This window comes from Dromaius novaehollandiae, chromosome 12 (genome assembly GCF_036370855.1).
Source record: "Dromaius novaehollandiae isolate bDroNov1 chromosome 12, bDroNov1.hap1, whole genome shotgun sequence".
Taxonomy (NCBI): Eukaryota; Metazoa; Chordata; class Aves; order Casuariiformes; family Dromaiidae; genus Dromaius; species Dromaius novaehollandiae.
Window position 1 is genome coordinate 15,528,771 of NC_088109.1, and position 19,914 is coordinate 15,548,684.

The window sequence follows — 19,914 nt, forward strand, 5'->3', positions numbered from 1 at the left end:
GCTTGGGATGTGTGATGCCATTTCAGAGTTCACACTGATCTGTTTTTGCTTGGCTTGTTTATCTGACAGGCTGGGAAGTGAGCTCTTTGGGGGTGCAGAGCATGTTTTGCTAAAATATTTATACTGTATTTAGCACTATGGGGCCCTCACCTGTGATGCTGCTGCCTGGTCGTAATGGTGTCTTCAGCCTGCAGAAAGATTGTGCTGTTTGAGCCACAAGATCTGTTGCTGCATTTACCGCAGCATGGAACAATGCTGTTTCTGAATCACTGCTCAATGCTACCTGCCAGGACGATGCTGTTTCTGCTTTAGCTTGAGTCACTGCTGTTCATAGTTTTCTGGATTGTGATTTCCTCTGTAATGGTGGTTCTTTTGCAAAAAGAAAAAAGATACTGATACGAATTTTGGTTTCGGTGGTGGAAGCTAGCCTATAGATTATAACAATATTGGGCACAATAAAATAGCAGTGTGGGATGTGTGCATTTTACCTGAGGCAAGATTTGCAAACAGAGGTGATATTTTTAGTTTGCAAACTAATATAGTTGAGGGAGAGGAACAGCATAAGCTTTTGTGGACACAAGCCCTGCAGACCAATTATAATCCTACATTTTGGTCTCAACTGAAATGAATTGTGCTAAAATGCTATCTTGAGCAATTCTCTGAGCAGGTGGCTTGTAGGTAGAAAGTTAGATATTTAGGAATACAGTTAAGAAGTTAGACAAGTGACTTTGTGAGTGTGTTCTCAATGCTCACCTGGTGAACCAATGTCTGCTGCTCTTTCTAGTGCAGGTATTGTGGCTGTGTGAACTAGTGAGGGCAGGCTTATGCTGCTATTGCCTCAGTTAATGCTGCCTTGATTAGTTTTGCTGCCAGAAGTGGTCTGGCTGCATTCGCAGGAAGCTCCATGTAGGCTATATATGTCCCAGTGCAGCATGCAGGATAGAGAGACCCTGATTTTGTTTGTTCAGCTGGCTCATTTGTGCCTCCATTAAGTCCTTGACCTTGATAGTCTCTGTCTCTGCAGTACAGTTACACAGCGCCTCAACTCGAATTCAACGCTGTGGTGTTTGTGCAGAGGCGGCGGCACCTTCGAGTGGACAGTGCTGCAGATCTTCACGGTAGGAGTGCAACACCTCCCCAGCAAGAAGAAAGCAAGTGGGATGGAGGGAAGTTGAGAAATCCTCAACAGAGACTTTTTGTATCTGTAGTAGTGCTGCCATAGGGAAATGGGGGAAGCTGTACAGCCTTGTTCCCATGAGTTGTTGCGGGGAGGACAGGAGAGGATATCTCCTAAGGGATGTTTGCAGATGCCTCTGAATGTTCTCTCCTTTGCAGTGACTTTCTACAACTGCTCTGTTGGGCACACTGATTGTAGCCGCTGCCAAACAGCTGACTCAAAGTACAACTGTGTGTGGTGTGGAGGTGAAAACCCCAGCTGTATCTTCAGGGGGTCCTGCAAGGAAGAGATAGAGGACCTGTGTCCAGCGCCTCTCATTCACTCTGTGAGTAACTTGCTCGTTAGTGTACTCCAGCTGGGACAAGGAGGGCTCCATCCTCCAGCTGAGACCAGAAGTCTGAACTCAGATTGCAAACAGTACAGCTCAACAGCACATTGGCCATCTGAAGAGCACACTTATTCTATTCTCCTGTGGTTCCTCAGTGTTGGGGGGGGACACTAGACTTTTGTGCTGGGCTTTCAAGGGACTGATAGAGATCAATGGGGAAAGCTGCATTTGTACCTCATGCAAGCTGAAACTGGCAAGCTGGAAGGAGCAGAATCATCCAGCAGCTGGGAAGGGGCCCACAAATGGGATGTTCAACAGTTCCTGAAGCAGATTGGCCCAGCTGAGCCTGGGGAAAAAGAGGACAAAATCTAATGGTAATGGCTCAGCAGGGATGGGAAGGGCATGACAGGTTACTGGGATTAATGATTTTTGTCTGTTTATTTTGAATGTTTCTTGCTAACTGCCACATGACAAATGTCTGTAGCCATGTGTCCCTTTTGCTGTCAGCTTGTCCTCCCTCCAGTGGCACACTACATCCATGTGCTGCATCTTGTCTTAGCTTATCTTGGGTGCTGTTCAGGGCCAGAGCTTTGACATTTGTGCAGCATGCAATTCATTGTTGTACTGATGCTGAGGAGGATGGTGCTTGCTGCTTCAATACTAGTAGCATGTATTAGCTTTGCATTCCCTTTCCTTCAGCAGAAATGCCCTATGGAGTGGTCAGCATGTTGATGAGAAGTCAAAGCAGGGCAGTCCTTGCTTAGAAATCTATAGTCTCTAGGGGGACTGCTTGTGACAGTGAGGTATGGGAAAGAAGGCTCTGATTGTGGTGTTCTCATTTATGGCCTTTCTTGTGGTGATGGTGCAAACTGATGCTAGTCCCAGCCAGTAAAAGGAATCCATTGCAATGCCCAGACAAGGCAGAGTTGGTAATGGGGTAGTTCTGAAGGACCCTGTGCTGCAGATCAGTTGCCAGACTGCAGGGATGTGAGATACTGTGACACTTACACATGCGCGGATGTCTTTGCAGGTGTACCCCCTGTCTGGACCAGTGGAAGGTGGCACTAGAATCACCATCACTGGCTCAAACCTCGGGCAGAAACATCAAGACATTGCAGAAACTGTCACTGTTGCAGGAATTCCCTGTGCCGTAGATGCTCAAGAGTATGAGATCTCTAGCAGGTAGAGTATCTGTGAACCTCCTCCCAGAGGCAGGCACTGGCTTTTCCCTTGACTGCTGATACTAGGCTGAAATGTCATTGCCTTTGCTGTAGCAGGTATTGAGCCTTGCCTGTTCCCCAGGGAGTGCCGCTGAGTAAGGTCACTGTCTGATTAGTTAGGCGGTGACCTTAGAGATAAGATCGTGTGAAAGGAAATGACCCAACAGTGCTGCGGTATGCCAAACACACTGCAGGTGCAGGGCCTGCAAGCCAGCCGGGTCAGGGGAGTCACAGGCTAAGCACCATGCGGTTTCATGGGTGTATGTCCCTGTTACAGGGTGACTTCAAGAAAGCAAAGATGTGGCTTGTGTAAGTGGTATTGCTAGGAAAATATCCTGATCTTGTTAACACAATGTGAGGATGGGAACGTGCGGTTGGAGGTACTGCAGTTTCTTGCCTCTGTTTGAGCGGACGTGCCCTCAGACTATCAGTCCTCACTAGCTGACCACTCTCCCAGGAATGCATCCAATGAAAGGACCCTCCAAGCCAGCGACTAACAAGGAAGTCCTGCTAGGCCCTATGCCACTCTTCGGTGGCTGGCAGGTCGCACAGTGCTTGTAGAAGTAGGGGCTAGGAGGAGGAGAAGAGGAAAAAGCTGTCCTGCGGGATGCAGCTCATGTCAGTGATAAAGGGCAGTGGGTATCTGGTGTGTCTGGTCAGGAAAGGACTCGTATAGCAAGGAACTGTAATCAGGTGTTGAGAGGTATGACTGGGGCAGCTGGGAAGCAAGGAGAAGGGAACATGTAGAGTTGGTCTATGGTTGGGCAGGTAGATGGGAGGCTTGGACAAGGGAGGGAGAGGAGCCAAGCAACCAGCAGGAGATATGGAGAGAAGAGCAGAGCAATTGTGAGTAACCTCTCATCAGAGCTTATCGTAAACCCATTTTTCCATTCCATGTTAGCAGTAGTTGTAGCACCCTTCCCTCTGGGAGCCTGGTAAGATCCTGTTGGGAAGTGACCCACTGTGAGCAATGTTGTCCTCTCTGTGCTCCTTGTTTGTCCAGTTCCATCTGCTTTTTGTTTTCATCCTAGAATTAGAACATAATATTTCTGGGGTAGCACTGTCTTTGTTCTGTATTGGCATGTCACCAGGGTCCTGGACTGGTACTGGCTCCCTGCACTGCCCAAGTCAAAATTCCTGAGCCTTTTTGGTTGAAGGATGCAGCTGTGAACTTGGAATGCGTTCCTGAGCAAGGCCAAACAAAATTAATCTTCTACCACATAGGAAGGCTGAGGAAACCCTTCTGGCAGAGTGAAGGTTTTCTGTTAGCTGAATCAGTATTCCCTGTTCTAAATACAGCCTGACTTGTCACCCTGTCAGTGTCTTCCATACCAAATTATGGCTGGAAAAAGGACTGGGAAGAATGGATAGCGCAGATCAGGGGAGTGGGCTGGTCCCATAGGCCACTGGCTGAAGACTAGTGCCATCTAGACGTAGAGCCTCAAGAGTTTTCTTCTGCATCACAATGCTAGTCTGTGGATTGACCTCTGATAGCCTAAGGCCACTCCAGATGTGGCACTCTGCTTGGCCTCTTCATGCATCTGTGTTACAAAGGGTTTCATCCTGTCTGTCTGAGAAATAACTTTGGATAGGATGGGCCTGTTGTGGAATTGCCCCCTGCTTTTCCTAGTTGCACCTAAACCAGCTGTTAAAGCTCCTTCCCAATGTTTAGTCATATGTTCTGAGCATGTGGTAGAGCTGCAAGGGGGGAGCTGGGGGGGCTAGATGTGTTTTAGGGCCTGGTACAGTGGATTCAGCTCATCTTCTCTCCCACGGTGTGACGCTCTTCTCGGATTGCCCTGCAGTATCGTGTGTGTCACTGGCGGGAGCTGGACAGAGCGATTTGGGCACGTTGTGGTGGAAGTGCCTGGAGGAGGACGTGGAGTTTCTGGGCATGTTTTCACCTATCAGGTAATGCTATTGCTTCTTAAGTATCTCTCCATGTTCTTCCAGTGCTTCTGCTGCAGAATCCTGTATTGCATCAACTTACGGGGTTCTGCCAGATATTTGTAGCTGGGATTTTTATTTGATTTGGGTGTTTGGGTTTATATTTTCCATTCCTAAGACCATAAGAACAGCTGTACAGGGTCATACCAAAGCCTAGTAGCCTAGTATTTTGTTTGACAGTGGTAACTATTAAATGCTTAAGGAAAGAAGCTAACTATAGAGAGTATGATTTTATGGCAATCTGCAGCTTGGACTTTCTGAATTGGAGATTTTATTGGTAACTTAGCATTTTAATCGAATTTAAGACTTTTTAATGTTAATTTTTAAATTGCTGCTTGAACATGTTTTTACTTCTGATCTTCAGCAGCTAATGGCAGTAAGCCCTGAGTTACTGTACATTGTATGGGAAAAATGCTTCCTATTATTTTTAAACTCCTGTCTGATAATTTATTGATATTTCATAGTCCTTGGGTTTAAGATAATATTTAAGTAATTATATTTAAGAAAAAATTGCTCAGTTTTATCCTTACTGTGACATTTAAAATTTTGTGTACCAAATTGTATGTTCCCTTCCCCCCTGGGAAGGGGAAAAAGAGTCCTGAAAAGTCTTAACCAACTTCATCTTTGGCTGTATAGAACCTTGTTTGTTTCTCTTCTCTGTTTTGGTTCCCTTATCCCCATTCTAAGGCAAGGTGATAAGAACTGCATGCTATAGTCAAGATGCAAGTGCAACATGAAAATAACTTTTTTTTCCCCTAGATTTCTTTCCCAATAAGTCTTAGTGCTTAGTGGCTTGTGCTTTTTTTTTCTTTTTTTTTTTTTTCCTCTTTACTACATGAAACACAGATCTTAGCTGTTGCAGGTACCAAAGCACTCCTGAGTGGGCAGTAGCTAGTTCAAAATTCTCAACTACATGCATGTATACTTGGGTCACTTTGTTGCAGTGTTTCTGCTCCTTCTCACTTCACATATTTTTCTTTTCATTCATGGACAATGAATTACCTGTGCCACATTGACTGATCCCTCTAAATTTTTCTGCAGTTCCTCAATGGGATTAAGTCTTTGTTACTCTGAATAACTTATCGAATTTCATTTCCCCTTTCCAGGTCACCTACAAGTATGTATAACAGCACAGATATTGGCACAAATTCTTAGGGCTCCGGGCTGGTAACCTCCTCCTTTATTGGACAAACAGACAATTTATTTGCTACCTTGTCTTTCCTAACTTGAGTTATTAATCCAGTTACTGGTCTGAACAATCCCTTTGAACTGCTAATCCCAGGCTTTGTGTGAGAGGCTCATAGCTCTGCAGTTTGCGGCATCCATCTGCCTTTTACCTTATGTGGAAAGACTGTGGTCCCTGACTCGCATTTCATAGTGGTGTTGATCCCTCTTCTCTTGCCTCCGCTCCATAATAAGGTCACCTGCGGAGCCTGGCTGAGGCCTGCATGTGATTGGGAACTATAGCTTCTGTTTTCAGAGCATTGGAGGTCACTGGGCATGTTCTGCTCTTTTCTTTCCTTGCCTTGTTTTGTGAGGTCCTTGTCATTCACCTCTTAATTCTTTTCTTGTAGAACCCGGAGCTGAAATCCATTGTTCCAACGCAGGGCCCCAAAGCGGGAGGAACCTGCCTTACCCTTCTGGGCTCAAAGCTGCTGACTGGGCATCCCGGCGAGATCAGTGTCCTGCTTGGAGACCTCCCTTGCCACATGTAAGATGAGGGCCTGCAACCAAACGTAGCCTGCCATGCTGGCTGCGCACCGCCCATCCGTCAGTCCTTCCCAGAGGATAGCAGGGCATGGTGCTGCCTGGCTCAGCTCTTTGTGCAGGCTGTGGGAGCTGTGCTGTCCTCTCGTGTCGCCGGAGATCCTCTCCTCGAGGGTTGTGGCAGCAGCCTCAACTCTCTTTCCTGCCCACTTTCCCTTGCATAGGGACAATGCTACATGGTCTCTGCTCTTCATGCCTCTTGACAGGACACTTTACCCCATCCTGACAGCTCTGCTTTTGCTGATGGGAACCCATTCACAGTGGGATCCTGCAGACTAACACTAAGGGCTGCTTGTTCTCTGGCCTGCTGGGACAAGTATGCCTGACAGGACTGCTGGTGCTGGTGAGAAGGTGCACCAGGCCTTGGTAGCATGCCTTCAGTCTCTTCAGCCTGGACAGTGACTGTATCTGCTTTTTTCCATGTGCTGCTCACTGACGACTGTCCAGCAATTGTTGCTTGCCTATAACGGATTTCCAGATTAGGAAGGGAAGTAGATAAGCTACAAGACCTTTCAGCATCAAATTCAGGAAAATACCAGACTGTCAGCAAAGAGCATAGGGTAGCACTAAAGACCATGTCTCTGCAATGGCTGTATTAATCCCTTGTTCTCTCCTCTGTCTCTCCAAGCCTTTCTGAAATGAGGGAGGATCAGCTGGCATGCCAGACGAGTCCCAGCAATGTGTCTGCAGAACTCCCAGTCACTATCAAATACGGGGACCAGGAGCGGAGACTGGAAGGATCCCTCTTCAGATATACCCTGGATCCCAACATCACTTTTGCAGAGCCACCTAAAAGCTTCCTCAGGTACAAAGACCGAATACTTACACCGTCCTTAGGGCTGCAGCAGGCAGGTACTACAGCACCAGTGGCTTCTGTCTGTTGTGTTGCACCCTGGAGTAAAGCTAGGCTTGTGGCAGTGGGCATAAACGGAAGGGTGGGAGCACAGGGGAGAGAGCTATTGGCTAATGGATGGATGAGACTAGCTGCTTTTCTCTTCCAGTGGAGGGAGAGTGCTCAGAGTTCATGGATACAACCTGGATGTTGTACAAAAACCAAAGATCCGAGTTACGGTTTCTCCATCTGAACGCCGGCGCCGGGGACTGGGACGATGGCGCAGAATTATCCCAGACACTGAGTGCCCTGAGGGTGCTCTGTGCAGCATCCAGCAGGTAGTGTGGCAAACAACTCCATGGAGCTGAGGATGCATAAGATTTGGTGTGCTGCACTAGGAGATGGACTTTCTGTCTCCAGGGCCTCTGGGGCCCCTGCAGTTACCGGCTTGGCTCCTGCTGACTAAGTCCTGGGCAAATGGAAGTGTTCTCTCCTAGGCTTAAAGGTTAAGTGCTTTCACAAACACTTGCCTGAGTTAGGTCTACCTGTGGCTAGAGCTGTGCAGGACTTGTGGTGGAAGACAAACAGCAGAGCAGCAGTGTGGAGATGAAATCTACAGCAGATCATTCAGCATCTCTGAGCTCCAGACTCGTCCTTTTGCATAGTTCAGGCCTGTCTCTGTAGCCCCTGGGCTATCTTTTACTTTGAGATGTTAAAGCAGGCAGAGTTCAGTGAAATGATCAATTCCACCAACATTTTTCTGGTCTCCTGCTGTCAGTGTCCTGAGGTGGGTCACTGCAGAGAGATAATGATCTGGTCATCAGGACTGTAGAGAATGCAGCAGAATTTGCAGAGCAAAAGGGTATTTGATAGCTGAAATACAACAGTGATTTGCATTCCTAGTGCAAGCAATGGAGGGCTTCCTGTACATAAACTCTGAGGCCTTGTCCTATTTCTGTCTCATGTCACAGTGTGCAGTGAGGTAATTATCTGACATTTCATCTGGCATTTCCAGAGACATGATGAGGACAACGTTCTTCATATTCTTAAATGTATATGAAGGTTTCTCCTAAGCGTGGAGGACTTTTTAATATGAAGTCCATTCTAGGTTTCTGTCTTACAGATGTGGGGCCGGATATGCCCCGATGTACTTATACACTAGTAAAAGCTGTTTTCTCCCATGTCCTTAGGAAGGCACTTGTGGTGAATAAAACAATTGGACACAGATACTTTTATCACATGTATGAAATGTCCCCCAGCCCACCAAGCGGGTACTTCTTTCACAGAAGCATCCAGGTTGAAACTGGCCTTGAATTGGGCATTGAAGGCCCCTAGTCCTGCTCTGTCTGAGCAGGGAGTTCCAAAGCTGATGCCTCTCCAGGATTTGCTGCTGGAGAAGCATGAGAGCTGCTTCCCACTGTTGAGACCTGAGTACTCTCAGCAAAACCTGTGACTATGAAGACTGTCTCTAGAGGATCATAGAGAACTCCTCAGATTTCGGGTTTTCCCTCTACTATTAGCAGAGCTGCTCTTGCATTGCTCTAGATGAGATGAATGTAAGCTGGCCCTAGAGAGCTCAGAGTTGGGGAGTATTGCAGGGCTGCAGCTGCACTGGGGTTTCAATACTGATGCTCTTTTTTCTTTGGCCTTTAGTTTGAAGAACCGTGTCTCATTAACTCCTCCTACCTTATCCTGTGCAAAACTCCGGCCATTAACCTGCTATTGCGGAGTGCTCATATCAAACTGGAATTTATTCTGGATAATCTGAGCTTTGATTTCAACTCGCTCCATCCCATGCCCTTCTCTTATGAAGTCAACCCCATCCTAAAACCCTTGAATTCTGAAGACCCTGCCAAGCCATATCGTCACAAGCCTGGAAGTGTCATCTCTGTGGAGGTAAGACAAACTAGTTGGAAATAAAATACTTTGTACAAAGTCGTTGCTAACCGGAGACTGTTTTTAATCGGTTTCGTCCTGCATCCAAGCTTTTAAAGTATTTGACAGGCCTACTACCTGTCACAACAGTACCCAGTAAGGAAGACCTGTTACTGGGTGGAGGTAGGAAACATATCATAACAATGTATCATAACAATGATACAAAAAGGTAGACTTTGTTAGTGGGGGGTTTTTTCTGTATATGCATAGAAGAAGGCTCTGAGGTATTTCTTTTGTATGGAAAAGTACTTTCTGGTTGACTGGAAATGGAGAAGGATAATGGCTACACCTGGAGATGCACACTTCCACTACTGACTCTTTTTTTCCACATATGAATAAAAACTACCAGGATATTCCAATTTAAAAATGTCTGGACTTCTGCTGTTGGTATTGAATGCATCTTGGAGAAGTAGGGGAATCTGAGAAGACTGGAAGGAGAACCAACATGACACCAGCTCTCAAAGAGCAAGGTGGTTGAGCTCCCTACTTGTCAGGTTACCACGATAGGACTCTCAGCAAAAGTATGAAAATGCTGCTGCAGGATTCAATTTGAAAGCATTAAAGCCTAAAAATGTAATTAGTGCCGATCAGCATGGTTTTATGAAAAAAAAATATCTTAAAAAATGAAGTCAGATTTGTTTGGCTGATAAGAATGATATAAATGTGTTAGACTTTTGGTAAGCATTTGTTGAGTAATCTGAGCACTTAACTTTCCTGGCATGAGACTACCTTTAAAAAAAAAAAAAAAAAAAAAAAGAAAGAAAGAAAAGAAAAAAAGAAAAGAAATGAGTGAAGAGCTGGGCTTAGCTGTGCTGTGGCTGGAGAACTTCCATTAAATAGGCTTCTTCCAGCTGTACTTATGTAGCATGGTATGGGTCTTAAAGCTATTATCTTTAAACAAGAAAATATCTTGATTACAACTTGCAGATGCTAAGCATGATGCCAGTGGCAGTTCTGTTGCACAGAGTAAGCATCTCCAGGGATTGTACAGAATAATTGGTCCCATCTCATCATACAGTCCAGGTCAAGCAGCATATGTTTTGATGCAAAGTTTTACATACAGGAGCCAGGAAAGCAGCACAATGTGAAAATGAGAAGGGGGTCAAAGTGACCTAGCAGCTGAGCACACAGTCTCAGAGTAATACTGTGACAGAGTTAATGCAAACCTTGTGCAGCCGGAGGAGCAGTGAGTATGAAGAGGGAGGCTGTTTCTTCTTTTCTTCGAGATTCATGAAGCTGGCAGTGAAGCATCGTGTCCCGTTTGAATGTCAATGTGTTTAAAGTGGATGCTGGAAAAGGAGTGAATCTGGCAAATAATCGTAACTGATTACACTGGTGGTGGGGGTAGAGAATGACTGGAGTTGGAGAAATTCTTACAGATGCCAATTTTATTAGTGACTAATTCCTCCAAACTAAATCAGTTGTCCTCCTTGGGAAGACAGTGTCATGTTGAAAAGCTCCTTAATCTCCTAGAGGAAAGCTTTAACAAGCAAGCAGAAGCTAGATACATTTGAACTAGTAGTGAGGTACAGCACATGGGGCTTCAGGGAGGCAAAAGGTGGCCAGTGGGACTGAGAGAGGGGAGCAGAGAGAATAGACATGATTTGACTTGAGGTGTGAGAGAGGAAATTTTTCACAAGTTAACAAACCTCCAAAACAAGACCCTCTCCTGAAGTTTTCAGATGCGGTGCGGGGGGGAATCTTTGGATGATGGTTTATCTAAACACAAATCATTGGCTCAGAGCAAAGGCAGCACTGTAGCTTGTGATATGGAGGAGATTGAACTGGATGGTCTAACAGTCCCTTCTGATTCAAGGCTGTATGTTTCCTCCTGGTAGAGGAGGCAGTGCTTCAGACAGAGTTGGTCTGTGCAGCAGAGGACTGCTCCTGCTGATGTGGTCATATGAAGAAGACTGAGGGAGGGTTAAGGCAGCTGGAGACTGGGAGAAATGAAGGTCAGGTGGAAGTGAAGGTAAGAAACAGGAATGTTGCAGGGATGCTGTAGTCTGAATGGTACAAAAAGGATCTGTGCACAGGTGCAGCTGGCTGGTTTGTTTAGGGGATTTCAGGACTGAGAGGTTTAAAGGAATAAATGAAGGTAGGAGTACTGCAGGGCGCTCATAATTCTCAGAGCTCTTCTGAAAAGTGACTTCTGCATCGCAGATGTCACTGTGTGGCTTAGAAAATGAAGTCATGTAGCCAGTTCAGATGTAAGCCCAGTCAGGCAAGAAAAAAGGCAGCTTTCATCCTTTCCAGTTGATCTCCATCTTCTCTGGAGCAATGGACAGTGCAGAGCTATTTTTTTTTTTTTTTTCCAAATCTGATATGTTTTTCCACCTCTGTTCCAGGGGGAAAATCTAGATCTGGCCATTTCCAAGGACGAAGTTATGGCCATGATTGGGGAAGGAATCTGTGTGGTGAAGACACTGACAAGGAATCATCTGTACTGCGAGCCTCCCTCTGAGCAGCCAGCTCCACGGCACCGCACGAAGCGAGAGGGCACAGACTTGCTCCCAGAATTCACGGTAGGGACTCGGCAATAGTGCTAGAAATCATGGTGTCAGTGGAAGCACAAGCAGGAGGAGACAGGGAGTAGGATGGGAAGTGGAAGAAAGGCAGAAGCACTGCTGGGGGAGAGGAGATACCAGGAGCGGCAAGGAGCAGCAGTTCCCAATTTTACCCTTAAAAGCACTAAGCGTTGCAGAAGCAGCTGGTACCGCTGGATCCAGGAGCTGTGCTGTGGTATATAGCTTTAGAGCTGAATGCCAGCTACGCTTATTCTGGAGAAGCCCGGTGGTTTTGCTGTTCATCTGGTGCACTGAACTAATATCTTGGCACATCCTTTTCTGCAGGTACAGATGGGGAACTTGAACTTTCTCCTGGGCAGAGTACAGTATGACACAGAAAGCCAACTCACCTTCCCACTGGAGGCACAGATTGGTTTGGGTGTCGGTGCATCCTTTGTGGCACTGATTGTTCTGGTCATTGTCTTCATCTACAGGTGAGAGGCTGTGATGTTGTATGGGAGCCTTAAATTGCTGTACATTATTATTCAGTGGATGTGGACAAGCCCATACATACAAACAGGGTCCCAGTTTTCTTTATTTTGTGCCAAATTCTGAGAGAGACAAGTATGGTGCACCTGCTGGTTGCAGCCTGCCTTGTGGTTCACTCAGAGCATGAACCTCATGGATGCTCCAAGAGGCACATATGATTTACAGAACACAGTTTTGCATCCTATAAAGATAGAAACCACCTCAACTGCATTGTCCTGGAGTCTTTGGCAGCAGTATAGCAGCTGGCAAAGACAATTTCTGGGATAGGTCCACTGGAAACTATTTTGCTTGTTGCAGGAGGAAGAGCAAACAGGCTCTGAGGGATTACAAGAAAGTCCAAATCCAGCTGGAAAATCTAGAAACAAGTGTTCGGGACAGATGCAAAAAGGAGTTCACAGGTCAGTCATGTTGTTCCTGGGTTCTTGCAGCTACGGGGGAGTTTCAGAAACCACTTTCAGCCCTACTTCTCTTCCCCTTCCTGCATCCTTGTTTAGGTAGCTCAGAGCAGGCAATAGCTCTATCGCATGCCAGCACACTGAAGCACACAACCAAATTCTGCTGCCCCATATGCCAGTGAGAATATTTGTGTATTTCACAATAGTCTGATCTATGCAGCCCCCTTATTCTCCAGTTCATCCTCCAGAGATGAAAAGCCAAAGCTCGTAGACAGTGCATTTGGAGAGACCTTAAAGACACGTAGTCCAGCCTCTGTGTAGGGCAGGTCAAATTACACCTTTACCTGGGCCCACAGACTTTGTACTTCAGCTGGTTACAGCAGTGAGCACTTCTGTGGGGATCCGGGGCTCCAGAATGGTTGAAGTGACTCAGTTTGTGATCTCCAGCTGGGGTGGGAAGCAGTGAGGAGCAGGAGCTCTGTATTACTCTGTGCTGTAGGTGATGGCCAGAACTGCTGATACCTGCTGAACAGTGGCCTCTTCGTTGTCAAAATGCAAGTCAGCCCCCAACTGTAAACGAGAATAATGGCCACATTCACCTTCTTGTTCCTCCCCATTTTTCCCAGTGCCTAGTCTAGTTTTAAATGGGACTCCAATATGCATCTTCCTGGCAGGAGACATCCTTCCACTTCCTCAGTCCCACCCCACTGGCCCTAGTTCCGCTAACCTCATGCTCTGTACTGCTGGTTGTTCAGTCACACGGTCAGCATCATGGGCATTTCCTTTCCCTCAGACCTGATGACTGAGATGATGGACCTCACAAGTGACCTTGTGGGCACAGGAATCCCCTTCTTGGACTACAAGTCCTATGCAGAGCGCATTTTCTTCCCGGGCCACCGTGAATCACCACTGCAGAGAGACCTGGACATCCCTGAGTGCCGACGGCAAACTGTGGAGCAAGGCTTGGTCCAGCTCTCTAATCTGCTCAACAGCAAGCTTTTCCTCACCAAGGTAATGTCCCTCTCTGGGGGACTGCAGGAAGCAGGGTTTGTTCATTAAGGTTCATCCCTGAATAGCTCCCTTCAGCACCACTTCCTTCACAAGCCAGAAGCTGTACTGCCCCCTTTTTAGTGGATTCACACACTGACTTACCTCTTTCTCCCTGCCAGTTCATCCACACTCTGGAAATCCAGCGTACTTTCTCTCCAAGAGACCGGGCCTACGTAGCGTCACTGCTCACTGTGTCACTCCATGGAAAGCTGGAGTACTTCACTGATATCCTCAAAACGCTCCTGAATGATCTCGTTGAGCAGTATGTGGCCAAAAACCCCAAGCTGATGCTGCGAAGGTGAGTCAGCCAGCCATAGTCCCACTGCTTGCTACATATGGGATGGAGCCTTTCTGCCTGGCTAGCAAACTCTGAAACTCCTGCAGGCAGGGTAACGTTGTGGCATGAGCTGCAGTCGAAGGTCCAGCGTGTTGTCCAGATAATGTGCATCAAACAGGAGGAAGCAGAAACAATGATACATGTCACCCCAGCCAGCAACTGGCAGAGGGAAGAGAGCAGGAAGGGGTTGAGAAGAGCAGGGAGCTGGAGTTGCCCATCACAAATTCCTGTTCCTGTGAAGCGGCTGTGCATTTGCGTTCTCCTTCTGTTCAGACACTGAGGCTCTACCAAGTCTGCTAGTCTTATTTTACTATTTAGAGGTCCCTGGGCTTGCAGTGCTTCAATACTTGGCAAATATGTGGAAATAGCTCCTGTGTTCAGATCCCCATTAGCTGCCTGTCCAGCACATCCTTCTGGTCTGAACAAGTTCCATTGGTTTGAGACCTACTAGAGGCTTTTCTCTATCTTCTGCTTGCCTGAAGTGTTTCACTTCTGTAATTTGGTGCCTCTTTCAGGCTAAAACATGTCTCAGATAAGGAGTGATATCGAGAGCATTAGCATTATTGGCGCATAAAGGCCATTCTTCTTGATCCTGTATCATCCCTCAGTGTGTTCCTTTCTAAAGGGGAGTGATCTTTATCCCCTGTTCCCTCCCTGCTGTGCACTTCCACTTGGCACTGTTGTCCTGTGACCAACCTCATGCTCTGTTTCAGGACAGAAACGGTGGTGGAGAAGTTGTTAACCAACTGGATGTCCATCTGCCTGTATGCGTTCGTGAGGGTGAGCCCTTTGTGCCTTTGTGGGGTTAAGGGGCCAGAAGAGGGGGGAGAGCCGCAGCCCTGGTTTGTGCCTCACTCTTAATTGAAATAGTGCCAGAGTCACCCTGCGTTTCAGGGTGTGGAGATGAGAGAGCTGGGCTGCTCGCTGGGGAGAGAGAGAGGGGCTTAAATCACAGAGCATTAATGCCACTCAGTGCTTCCAGTACATCCAGTCAGATTGTGGAGGACTCGGCATAGCTCCGTTATCTTCACAACTTGAGATATGCTGGTGGTGGGCCGGTCTGCGCATGGGGAAGACACTGTGATCGGAGTCCCCTTCTGGAGGAGGGGCTGGCTCGAGTGTCTCGATTTAGTCATGTGGAGACTGAGAGATCCCTTGGTCTTGTGGGTCCAGCCTGATAGCTGGCCCATGCAGTTTCCCTGTAGAGGCAGCAGGAGCTATCGGTGGGGACCCTGTCTTTGCCTGTAGTGGTGCAGCTGCTGCATTGCCTGGTGTCCTGCTCCGCTTGTGCTTGGAGATGTTCTGTGTTTCCAAGCTGTTGGGCTTTGCTCTGGGGAGGAAGCTGAACTTCTCTCAGGTGAAACTCCTTCCTTTCTGTGCCAGGACTCTGTTGGGGAGCCCCTTTACATGCTGTTTCGAGGAATCAAGCACCAGGTGGACAAGGGGCCTGTTGACTGGGTGACAGGGAAAGCCAAATATACCCTGAATGACAACCGCCTTCTGAGAGAGGACCTGGAATACCGGACTCTGGTAGGCACTAGATCTTTGTTCCCTCTGGGCTCTCTGGTGGGACAGGGCTGAATGTTTCTCTCCCTGTTGTTGAGGTGGAAGCAGAGCATCCTGCCTCCTGGAGCCAGATTTATCCCAGGGCACAAGCAGCACAGTTCTGCAGATGAACAAGAACTCTGCTAAATCAGGCACTTCTGCCCTGGGCTGATACAAGCTATCACCACATTAATCTGGTGTATGTGCCATGTTCTGTGTCTGGAATATAAGGAGACAAAATTGCTGATGGCACATGGAAGGCCCTCCCCAGCCCTGTTAAATTGTATTCCAGTTCTTGAGGCAAGACCGAGGGCATAGTGTGCTACATCTGTGGTGCTCTCTTCTCCGAGACTCTTCCAATGAAAAGACTAGCCGTTAACTTGCTTTAATGCCTAGGGGCTTATCAAAGGTGTGAATGTGTCAGATGTAGCCTTATAATGGCGAATGGCTGTGACCTTTTCTTTTCTTCCCCAGACCTTAAATGCTTTGACACAAGCAGGAGTTGCTACAGGAGGGGCAGAGGACTCCCAAGGTGTTTCTGCGAAAGTGCTAGACTGTGACACCATAACACAGGTGAAGGAGAAAATCCTAGATCAGATCTATAAAGGGACGCCATACTGTCACCGACCAGACCCAGACACCCTGGACCTCGGTGAGCAGAACTCCTTGGTGCCAAAACTCAGTGAGGAAGTGGAAGAATGGAGTCATTAACTGTCTGTGCACAGCGCCCTGGCGTGCATGACATTAGTTGTTCTCTGCTGGGTGTGCAGAGTCCCAGTGATCTTGCACTCTGGCTGGACCCAACAGGGCATGATGCCAGAGAGAGATTAATGGCAAGAGGTAGGGGTGGGACAGAAGCAGTTGGAGTCCAGCCTCTCTGGTTTCATGTTGTTTGTTCTTTGCTGGGCCTGGCCCGTGGCAGTGGGTTGTACAAGGGGATACAGAAAAATAAGCGTGGAGAATGCATGGGAGGGGAGGATGATAGGAGTGCAGTGCTGAGGCTGTGGTCACAGACTGGCTGCTGCTGCTGCCAGTGAAGTCAATGACAGCATCCCAGTAACATCTGTCAGGGAGAATACTGCCCGCAGGTCAGTGAAAGTTAGGACTTGCATTAAGGCTGGAAAAAGACTGTTCTCCCTCCTGTTCATTCCTGTTTGTTTCCAAACAGTGGTGACATTTATAGATGAGCACAAGCTGGGGAAATAGCTGATAATAAGGAATACGGGCATGTACTCATGGTCTGAATCATGTGCTTGAATGGCCACAATCTGACAGTGCAAATGAATTTGGCCAGTGCTGGCTGAGATACCTGGGAGGCCAGAAAGGAGGTTGTCCCCACGCTTCAGCTGCAAAGACCCAGCATTGCTATAGGCATTTGCTCACTTATGCTGGCAGTGAAATAGCACAGCTAAAGATTAGCAAGGATCGGAGGGTGTGAAACAAGGGAACTGAGAGGTCAAAGCAAGAGAGCAGTCTTCCTGATGCTGTGCTGAGGCAAGACTATTGCTAGACCCAGATTTTGATGTTTGCTTTTCCAGAAGAATATGGCAAATGCAAAGAATTTTGAATTATCCTGGGGTTGGAAAACAAACCTTGTAGGGTTTAAAAGCTTAGCATGTTTGGCTTCTTGAAAAGAAGGTTGAGATGTGACTTGACACCTTTATAAATGGAAAAAATATCTGACAGTAAAGGCTTTCTGGTCTTAAGATCTTAAAGTCTACAGACTTTTTTGCTAAATTTTGCTAATCCTCGTTCTCCAAGGTGATAGATAAGCCAAACTGGCAAATGATGACTTTCTATTCAGGACAGTCAGACCTGAAGTGGTCTGTGAAGAGTTCCAGATGAAAACTTTATTATTGAATAACTGGTTAAAAAAAATCTCAGTGCCTCAGGTGTCCTTTTGTGCCCTCGGTTTCTTAGTTTTTGGGGACAAGAACGAGCTGCTGTGAAGCTCCAGGCACTCTGGGAGAAACTGGCAAATCTCTTATACTACTGTGAGAGAGAAATATGGATAATGGGTAAAATGCCTTTTCCTGGAATGTTTCTATTTGAGCATGGTGTTAGTCTTCTCTGACTTAAGGTTCCACTGGTCAAGAGTGAAGCACAGTAGACTTTAGAGATGCCTCAGCTTTCATAGTAAACAGTTTGTCTTTTTACTTTCTGTGTTTTGATTGTAGAGTGGAGATCAGGGCTGGCAGGTCATCTGATACTGTCTGATGAGGACGTGACATCTGTTGTTCAAGGAACTTGGAAACGCCTGAACACACTTCAGCATTACAAGGTCAGAACTCGGAGTCTTCCCCGCCATGTGTCTGCTCTCACCCTTTGTACACTGTTATGCTCTATTTGTGGCTCTGGCTGTCAAAGGGTTGGAGCTTTTTTGCAGTAGCACATTCAGCTTATGTCTGTGCTGAGGCCTGTGCTTTAACTTCTCAACCAGTATAGCCCCCTCCGCATCCTGTGCCTGAGAGCCTGGGCAGATCTAGAGCTTGGGAAGAGAGGTGTGACTTCACGCCTGGTGCTTGCTGCAGTGAAGGCAAGGCTGCTGGGTCTACTAATGTTCCAGTCCAAAGCAGTTAGGTGGTGGTGCACTCATCTGTGATGTAGCTTCTAGCATTGGGAAGTAATTTTTAACTACCTTACACCAATACATCATACCTTGTCGTGGTGTGTTCTGGATGTGAATGACCTCAGCCCCTGACGGTGATTAGTGTTATCATCTTCATTGTTCTGTATGCCTCAGGCTTTTTAAATCTGTGCAGAGAAAATTCTCCCAGCATCAGGCATACCAGTGATGTGCCCCAAAGTCCTGTTTCTATCACTACTGCTAATGATCGGAAATTATAAGAATTTAATGGTTCTAATTCAGAGTGTGAATCACAGAGTGTGTTCAGAGTCTCTTGTACTCTACAAGCACTTCCCTGTTGTACTGGTGAGAAACATGCTTTGTGTTTTGAATGATGATTCTTGCTTGTGAGCAGGTGCCTGATGGAGCAACTGTAGCGCTGGTCCCACGCCTCACCAAGCATATCCATAGGGAAAATCAGGATTACATCCCAGGAGAAAGTGAGTCTGATGTCACATTCTCAGCAAATGATTTCATAGCACCTGCCAGTTAGTGGGGCAAAACTCTTGCTATAGCCCTAGCTTTATGCTGACATAGAAGATTACTGTGCAATTTGAACCCTTATAGTATTGCCAGGCAATTGAAACCCTGGGTGGGTGAAATGAGAGAAAAGCAAAAGATTGTAAAAGCAGAGGAAAGCGAGGTTGGTGTGAAAATACAAAGTCAATGGAATTTTCCAGCCCTGACTCTAGAGCTGATTGCAGTCTGCTGCTTGTAGGAAATGGTGGGATGCCGGGCAGTTACCTCATTGCCTGTCACAACATATAGCTCCCTGGATTTTTCTGTGATGCAAGGCACAATAGCCTCAGGTTGCAGCTTAAGAGGTTCAAACCAGACATAAAATCTTCCGCAAAAGGGTGGTGCTGCCTTGGAACGGGCCACCAGAATTAGAGTGATCTCCATCTGGAACAGGCCAGCAGAGGTGGAGTGATCTCCATCTGGGGAAGTTTCCAGGACCGTGAAGGTTTTAGAAGGACAAAGGGTCGGCAACTCGATCTCGTGCTAGTGATAGCTGTAATCTGTGCAGGAGGCTGGATAGAGGTCTCCAAAGGTTTCTTCCCACTGGTGTTTCTGCCACACTGTGAAATCTTGCTCTCTTCCTTTTTTTTTTTTTTTTTTTTTTGGGGGGGGGGGGGGGGGCGCGGCAGCAGGGGAGTATTACTTGGCTAAGCTCCACTGTGAGAGGTCTGACACCCATCTGCAAAAAATTGTTTTGTTTCAGAAACACCAATGCTGGAGGATGCAGATGAAGGCGGAATAAAACTTTGGCACCTGGTAAAACCAACAGAAGAGCCAGAGCTCCCCAAGCACCGCCGTGGGAGCTTACGAGACAGGGAACGAGCCAAGGCAATCCCAGAGATCTATCTGACGCGTCTGCTCTCTATGAAGGTGAGAAGCACAGCTTTTGCTGCATTGGAGATCTTGCCCTCCCTCATAGTCCCCTGTCAGGTTACGGGGATGTATATGGAGAAGAAGAGTCCCTATGCCTGGGCTGATGCACTTGCTGCTTGGTTCTCCTCAGATCCCAGCACCACAGTACCCAACTCTTGCTCCTACTAATAGAGTAGGCTTTGCAGGGCCTCTAGGAGAGTGAGGAATGGTTTTATCCCTGTGTCCATCCCCTGTTTTTCTTTGTGGGTCCTGCTGTAAAATGCAGGTGCCCTGTATTCAGCAGCAGTCTTGCTGGCAGCAGTGTCCA

The 19,914-nt window shown here is 47.1% G+C and overlaps 1 protein-coding gene across 4 annotated transcripts in view; it reads left to right on the forward strand.

Annotated features, from left to right (window-relative positions):
* PLXNB1 (plexin B1) overlaps positions 1-19,914 on the forward strand; it is an 87,560-nt gene that overhangs the window by 60,032 nt on the left and 7,614 nt on the right. For 3 of the 4 annotated variants that reach the window (XM_064519010.1, XM_064519012.1, XM_064519011.1), the window contains 19 exons: positions 1,010-1,118; positions 1,336-1,502; positions 2,536-2,687; positions 4,531-4,636; positions 6,247-6,383; positions 7,068-7,244; positions 7,441-7,609; positions 8,925-9,167; positions 11,555-11,731; positions 12,059-12,207; positions 12,560-12,660; positions 13,451-13,668; positions 13,827-14,005; positions 14,758-14,824; positions 15,428-15,574; positions 16,064-16,241; positions 17,767-17,870; positions 18,571-18,655; positions 19,438-19,604. In XM_064519010.1, coding sequence (XP_064375080.1) covers positions 1,010-1,118; positions 1,336-1,502; positions 2,536-2,687; positions 4,531-4,636; positions 6,247-6,383; positions 7,068-7,244; positions 7,441-7,609; positions 8,925-9,167; positions 11,555-11,731; positions 12,059-12,207; positions 12,560-12,660; positions 13,451-13,668; positions 13,827-14,005; positions 14,758-14,824; positions 15,428-15,574; positions 16,064-16,241; positions 17,767-17,870; positions 18,571-18,655; positions 19,438-19,604 — 2,832 coding nt within the window. The remainder of the gene's footprint in view (positions 1-1,009; positions 1,119-1,335; positions 1,503-2,535; positions 2,688-4,530; positions 4,637-6,246; positions 6,384-7,067; positions 7,245-7,440; positions 7,610-8,924; positions 9,168-11,554; positions 11,732-12,058; positions 12,208-12,559; positions 12,661-13,450; positions 13,669-13,826; positions 14,006-14,757; positions 14,825-15,427; positions 15,575-16,063; positions 16,242-17,766; positions 17,871-18,570; positions 18,656-19,437; positions 19,605-19,914) is intronic. The other variant, XM_064519009.1, reaches the window with a different exon arrangement.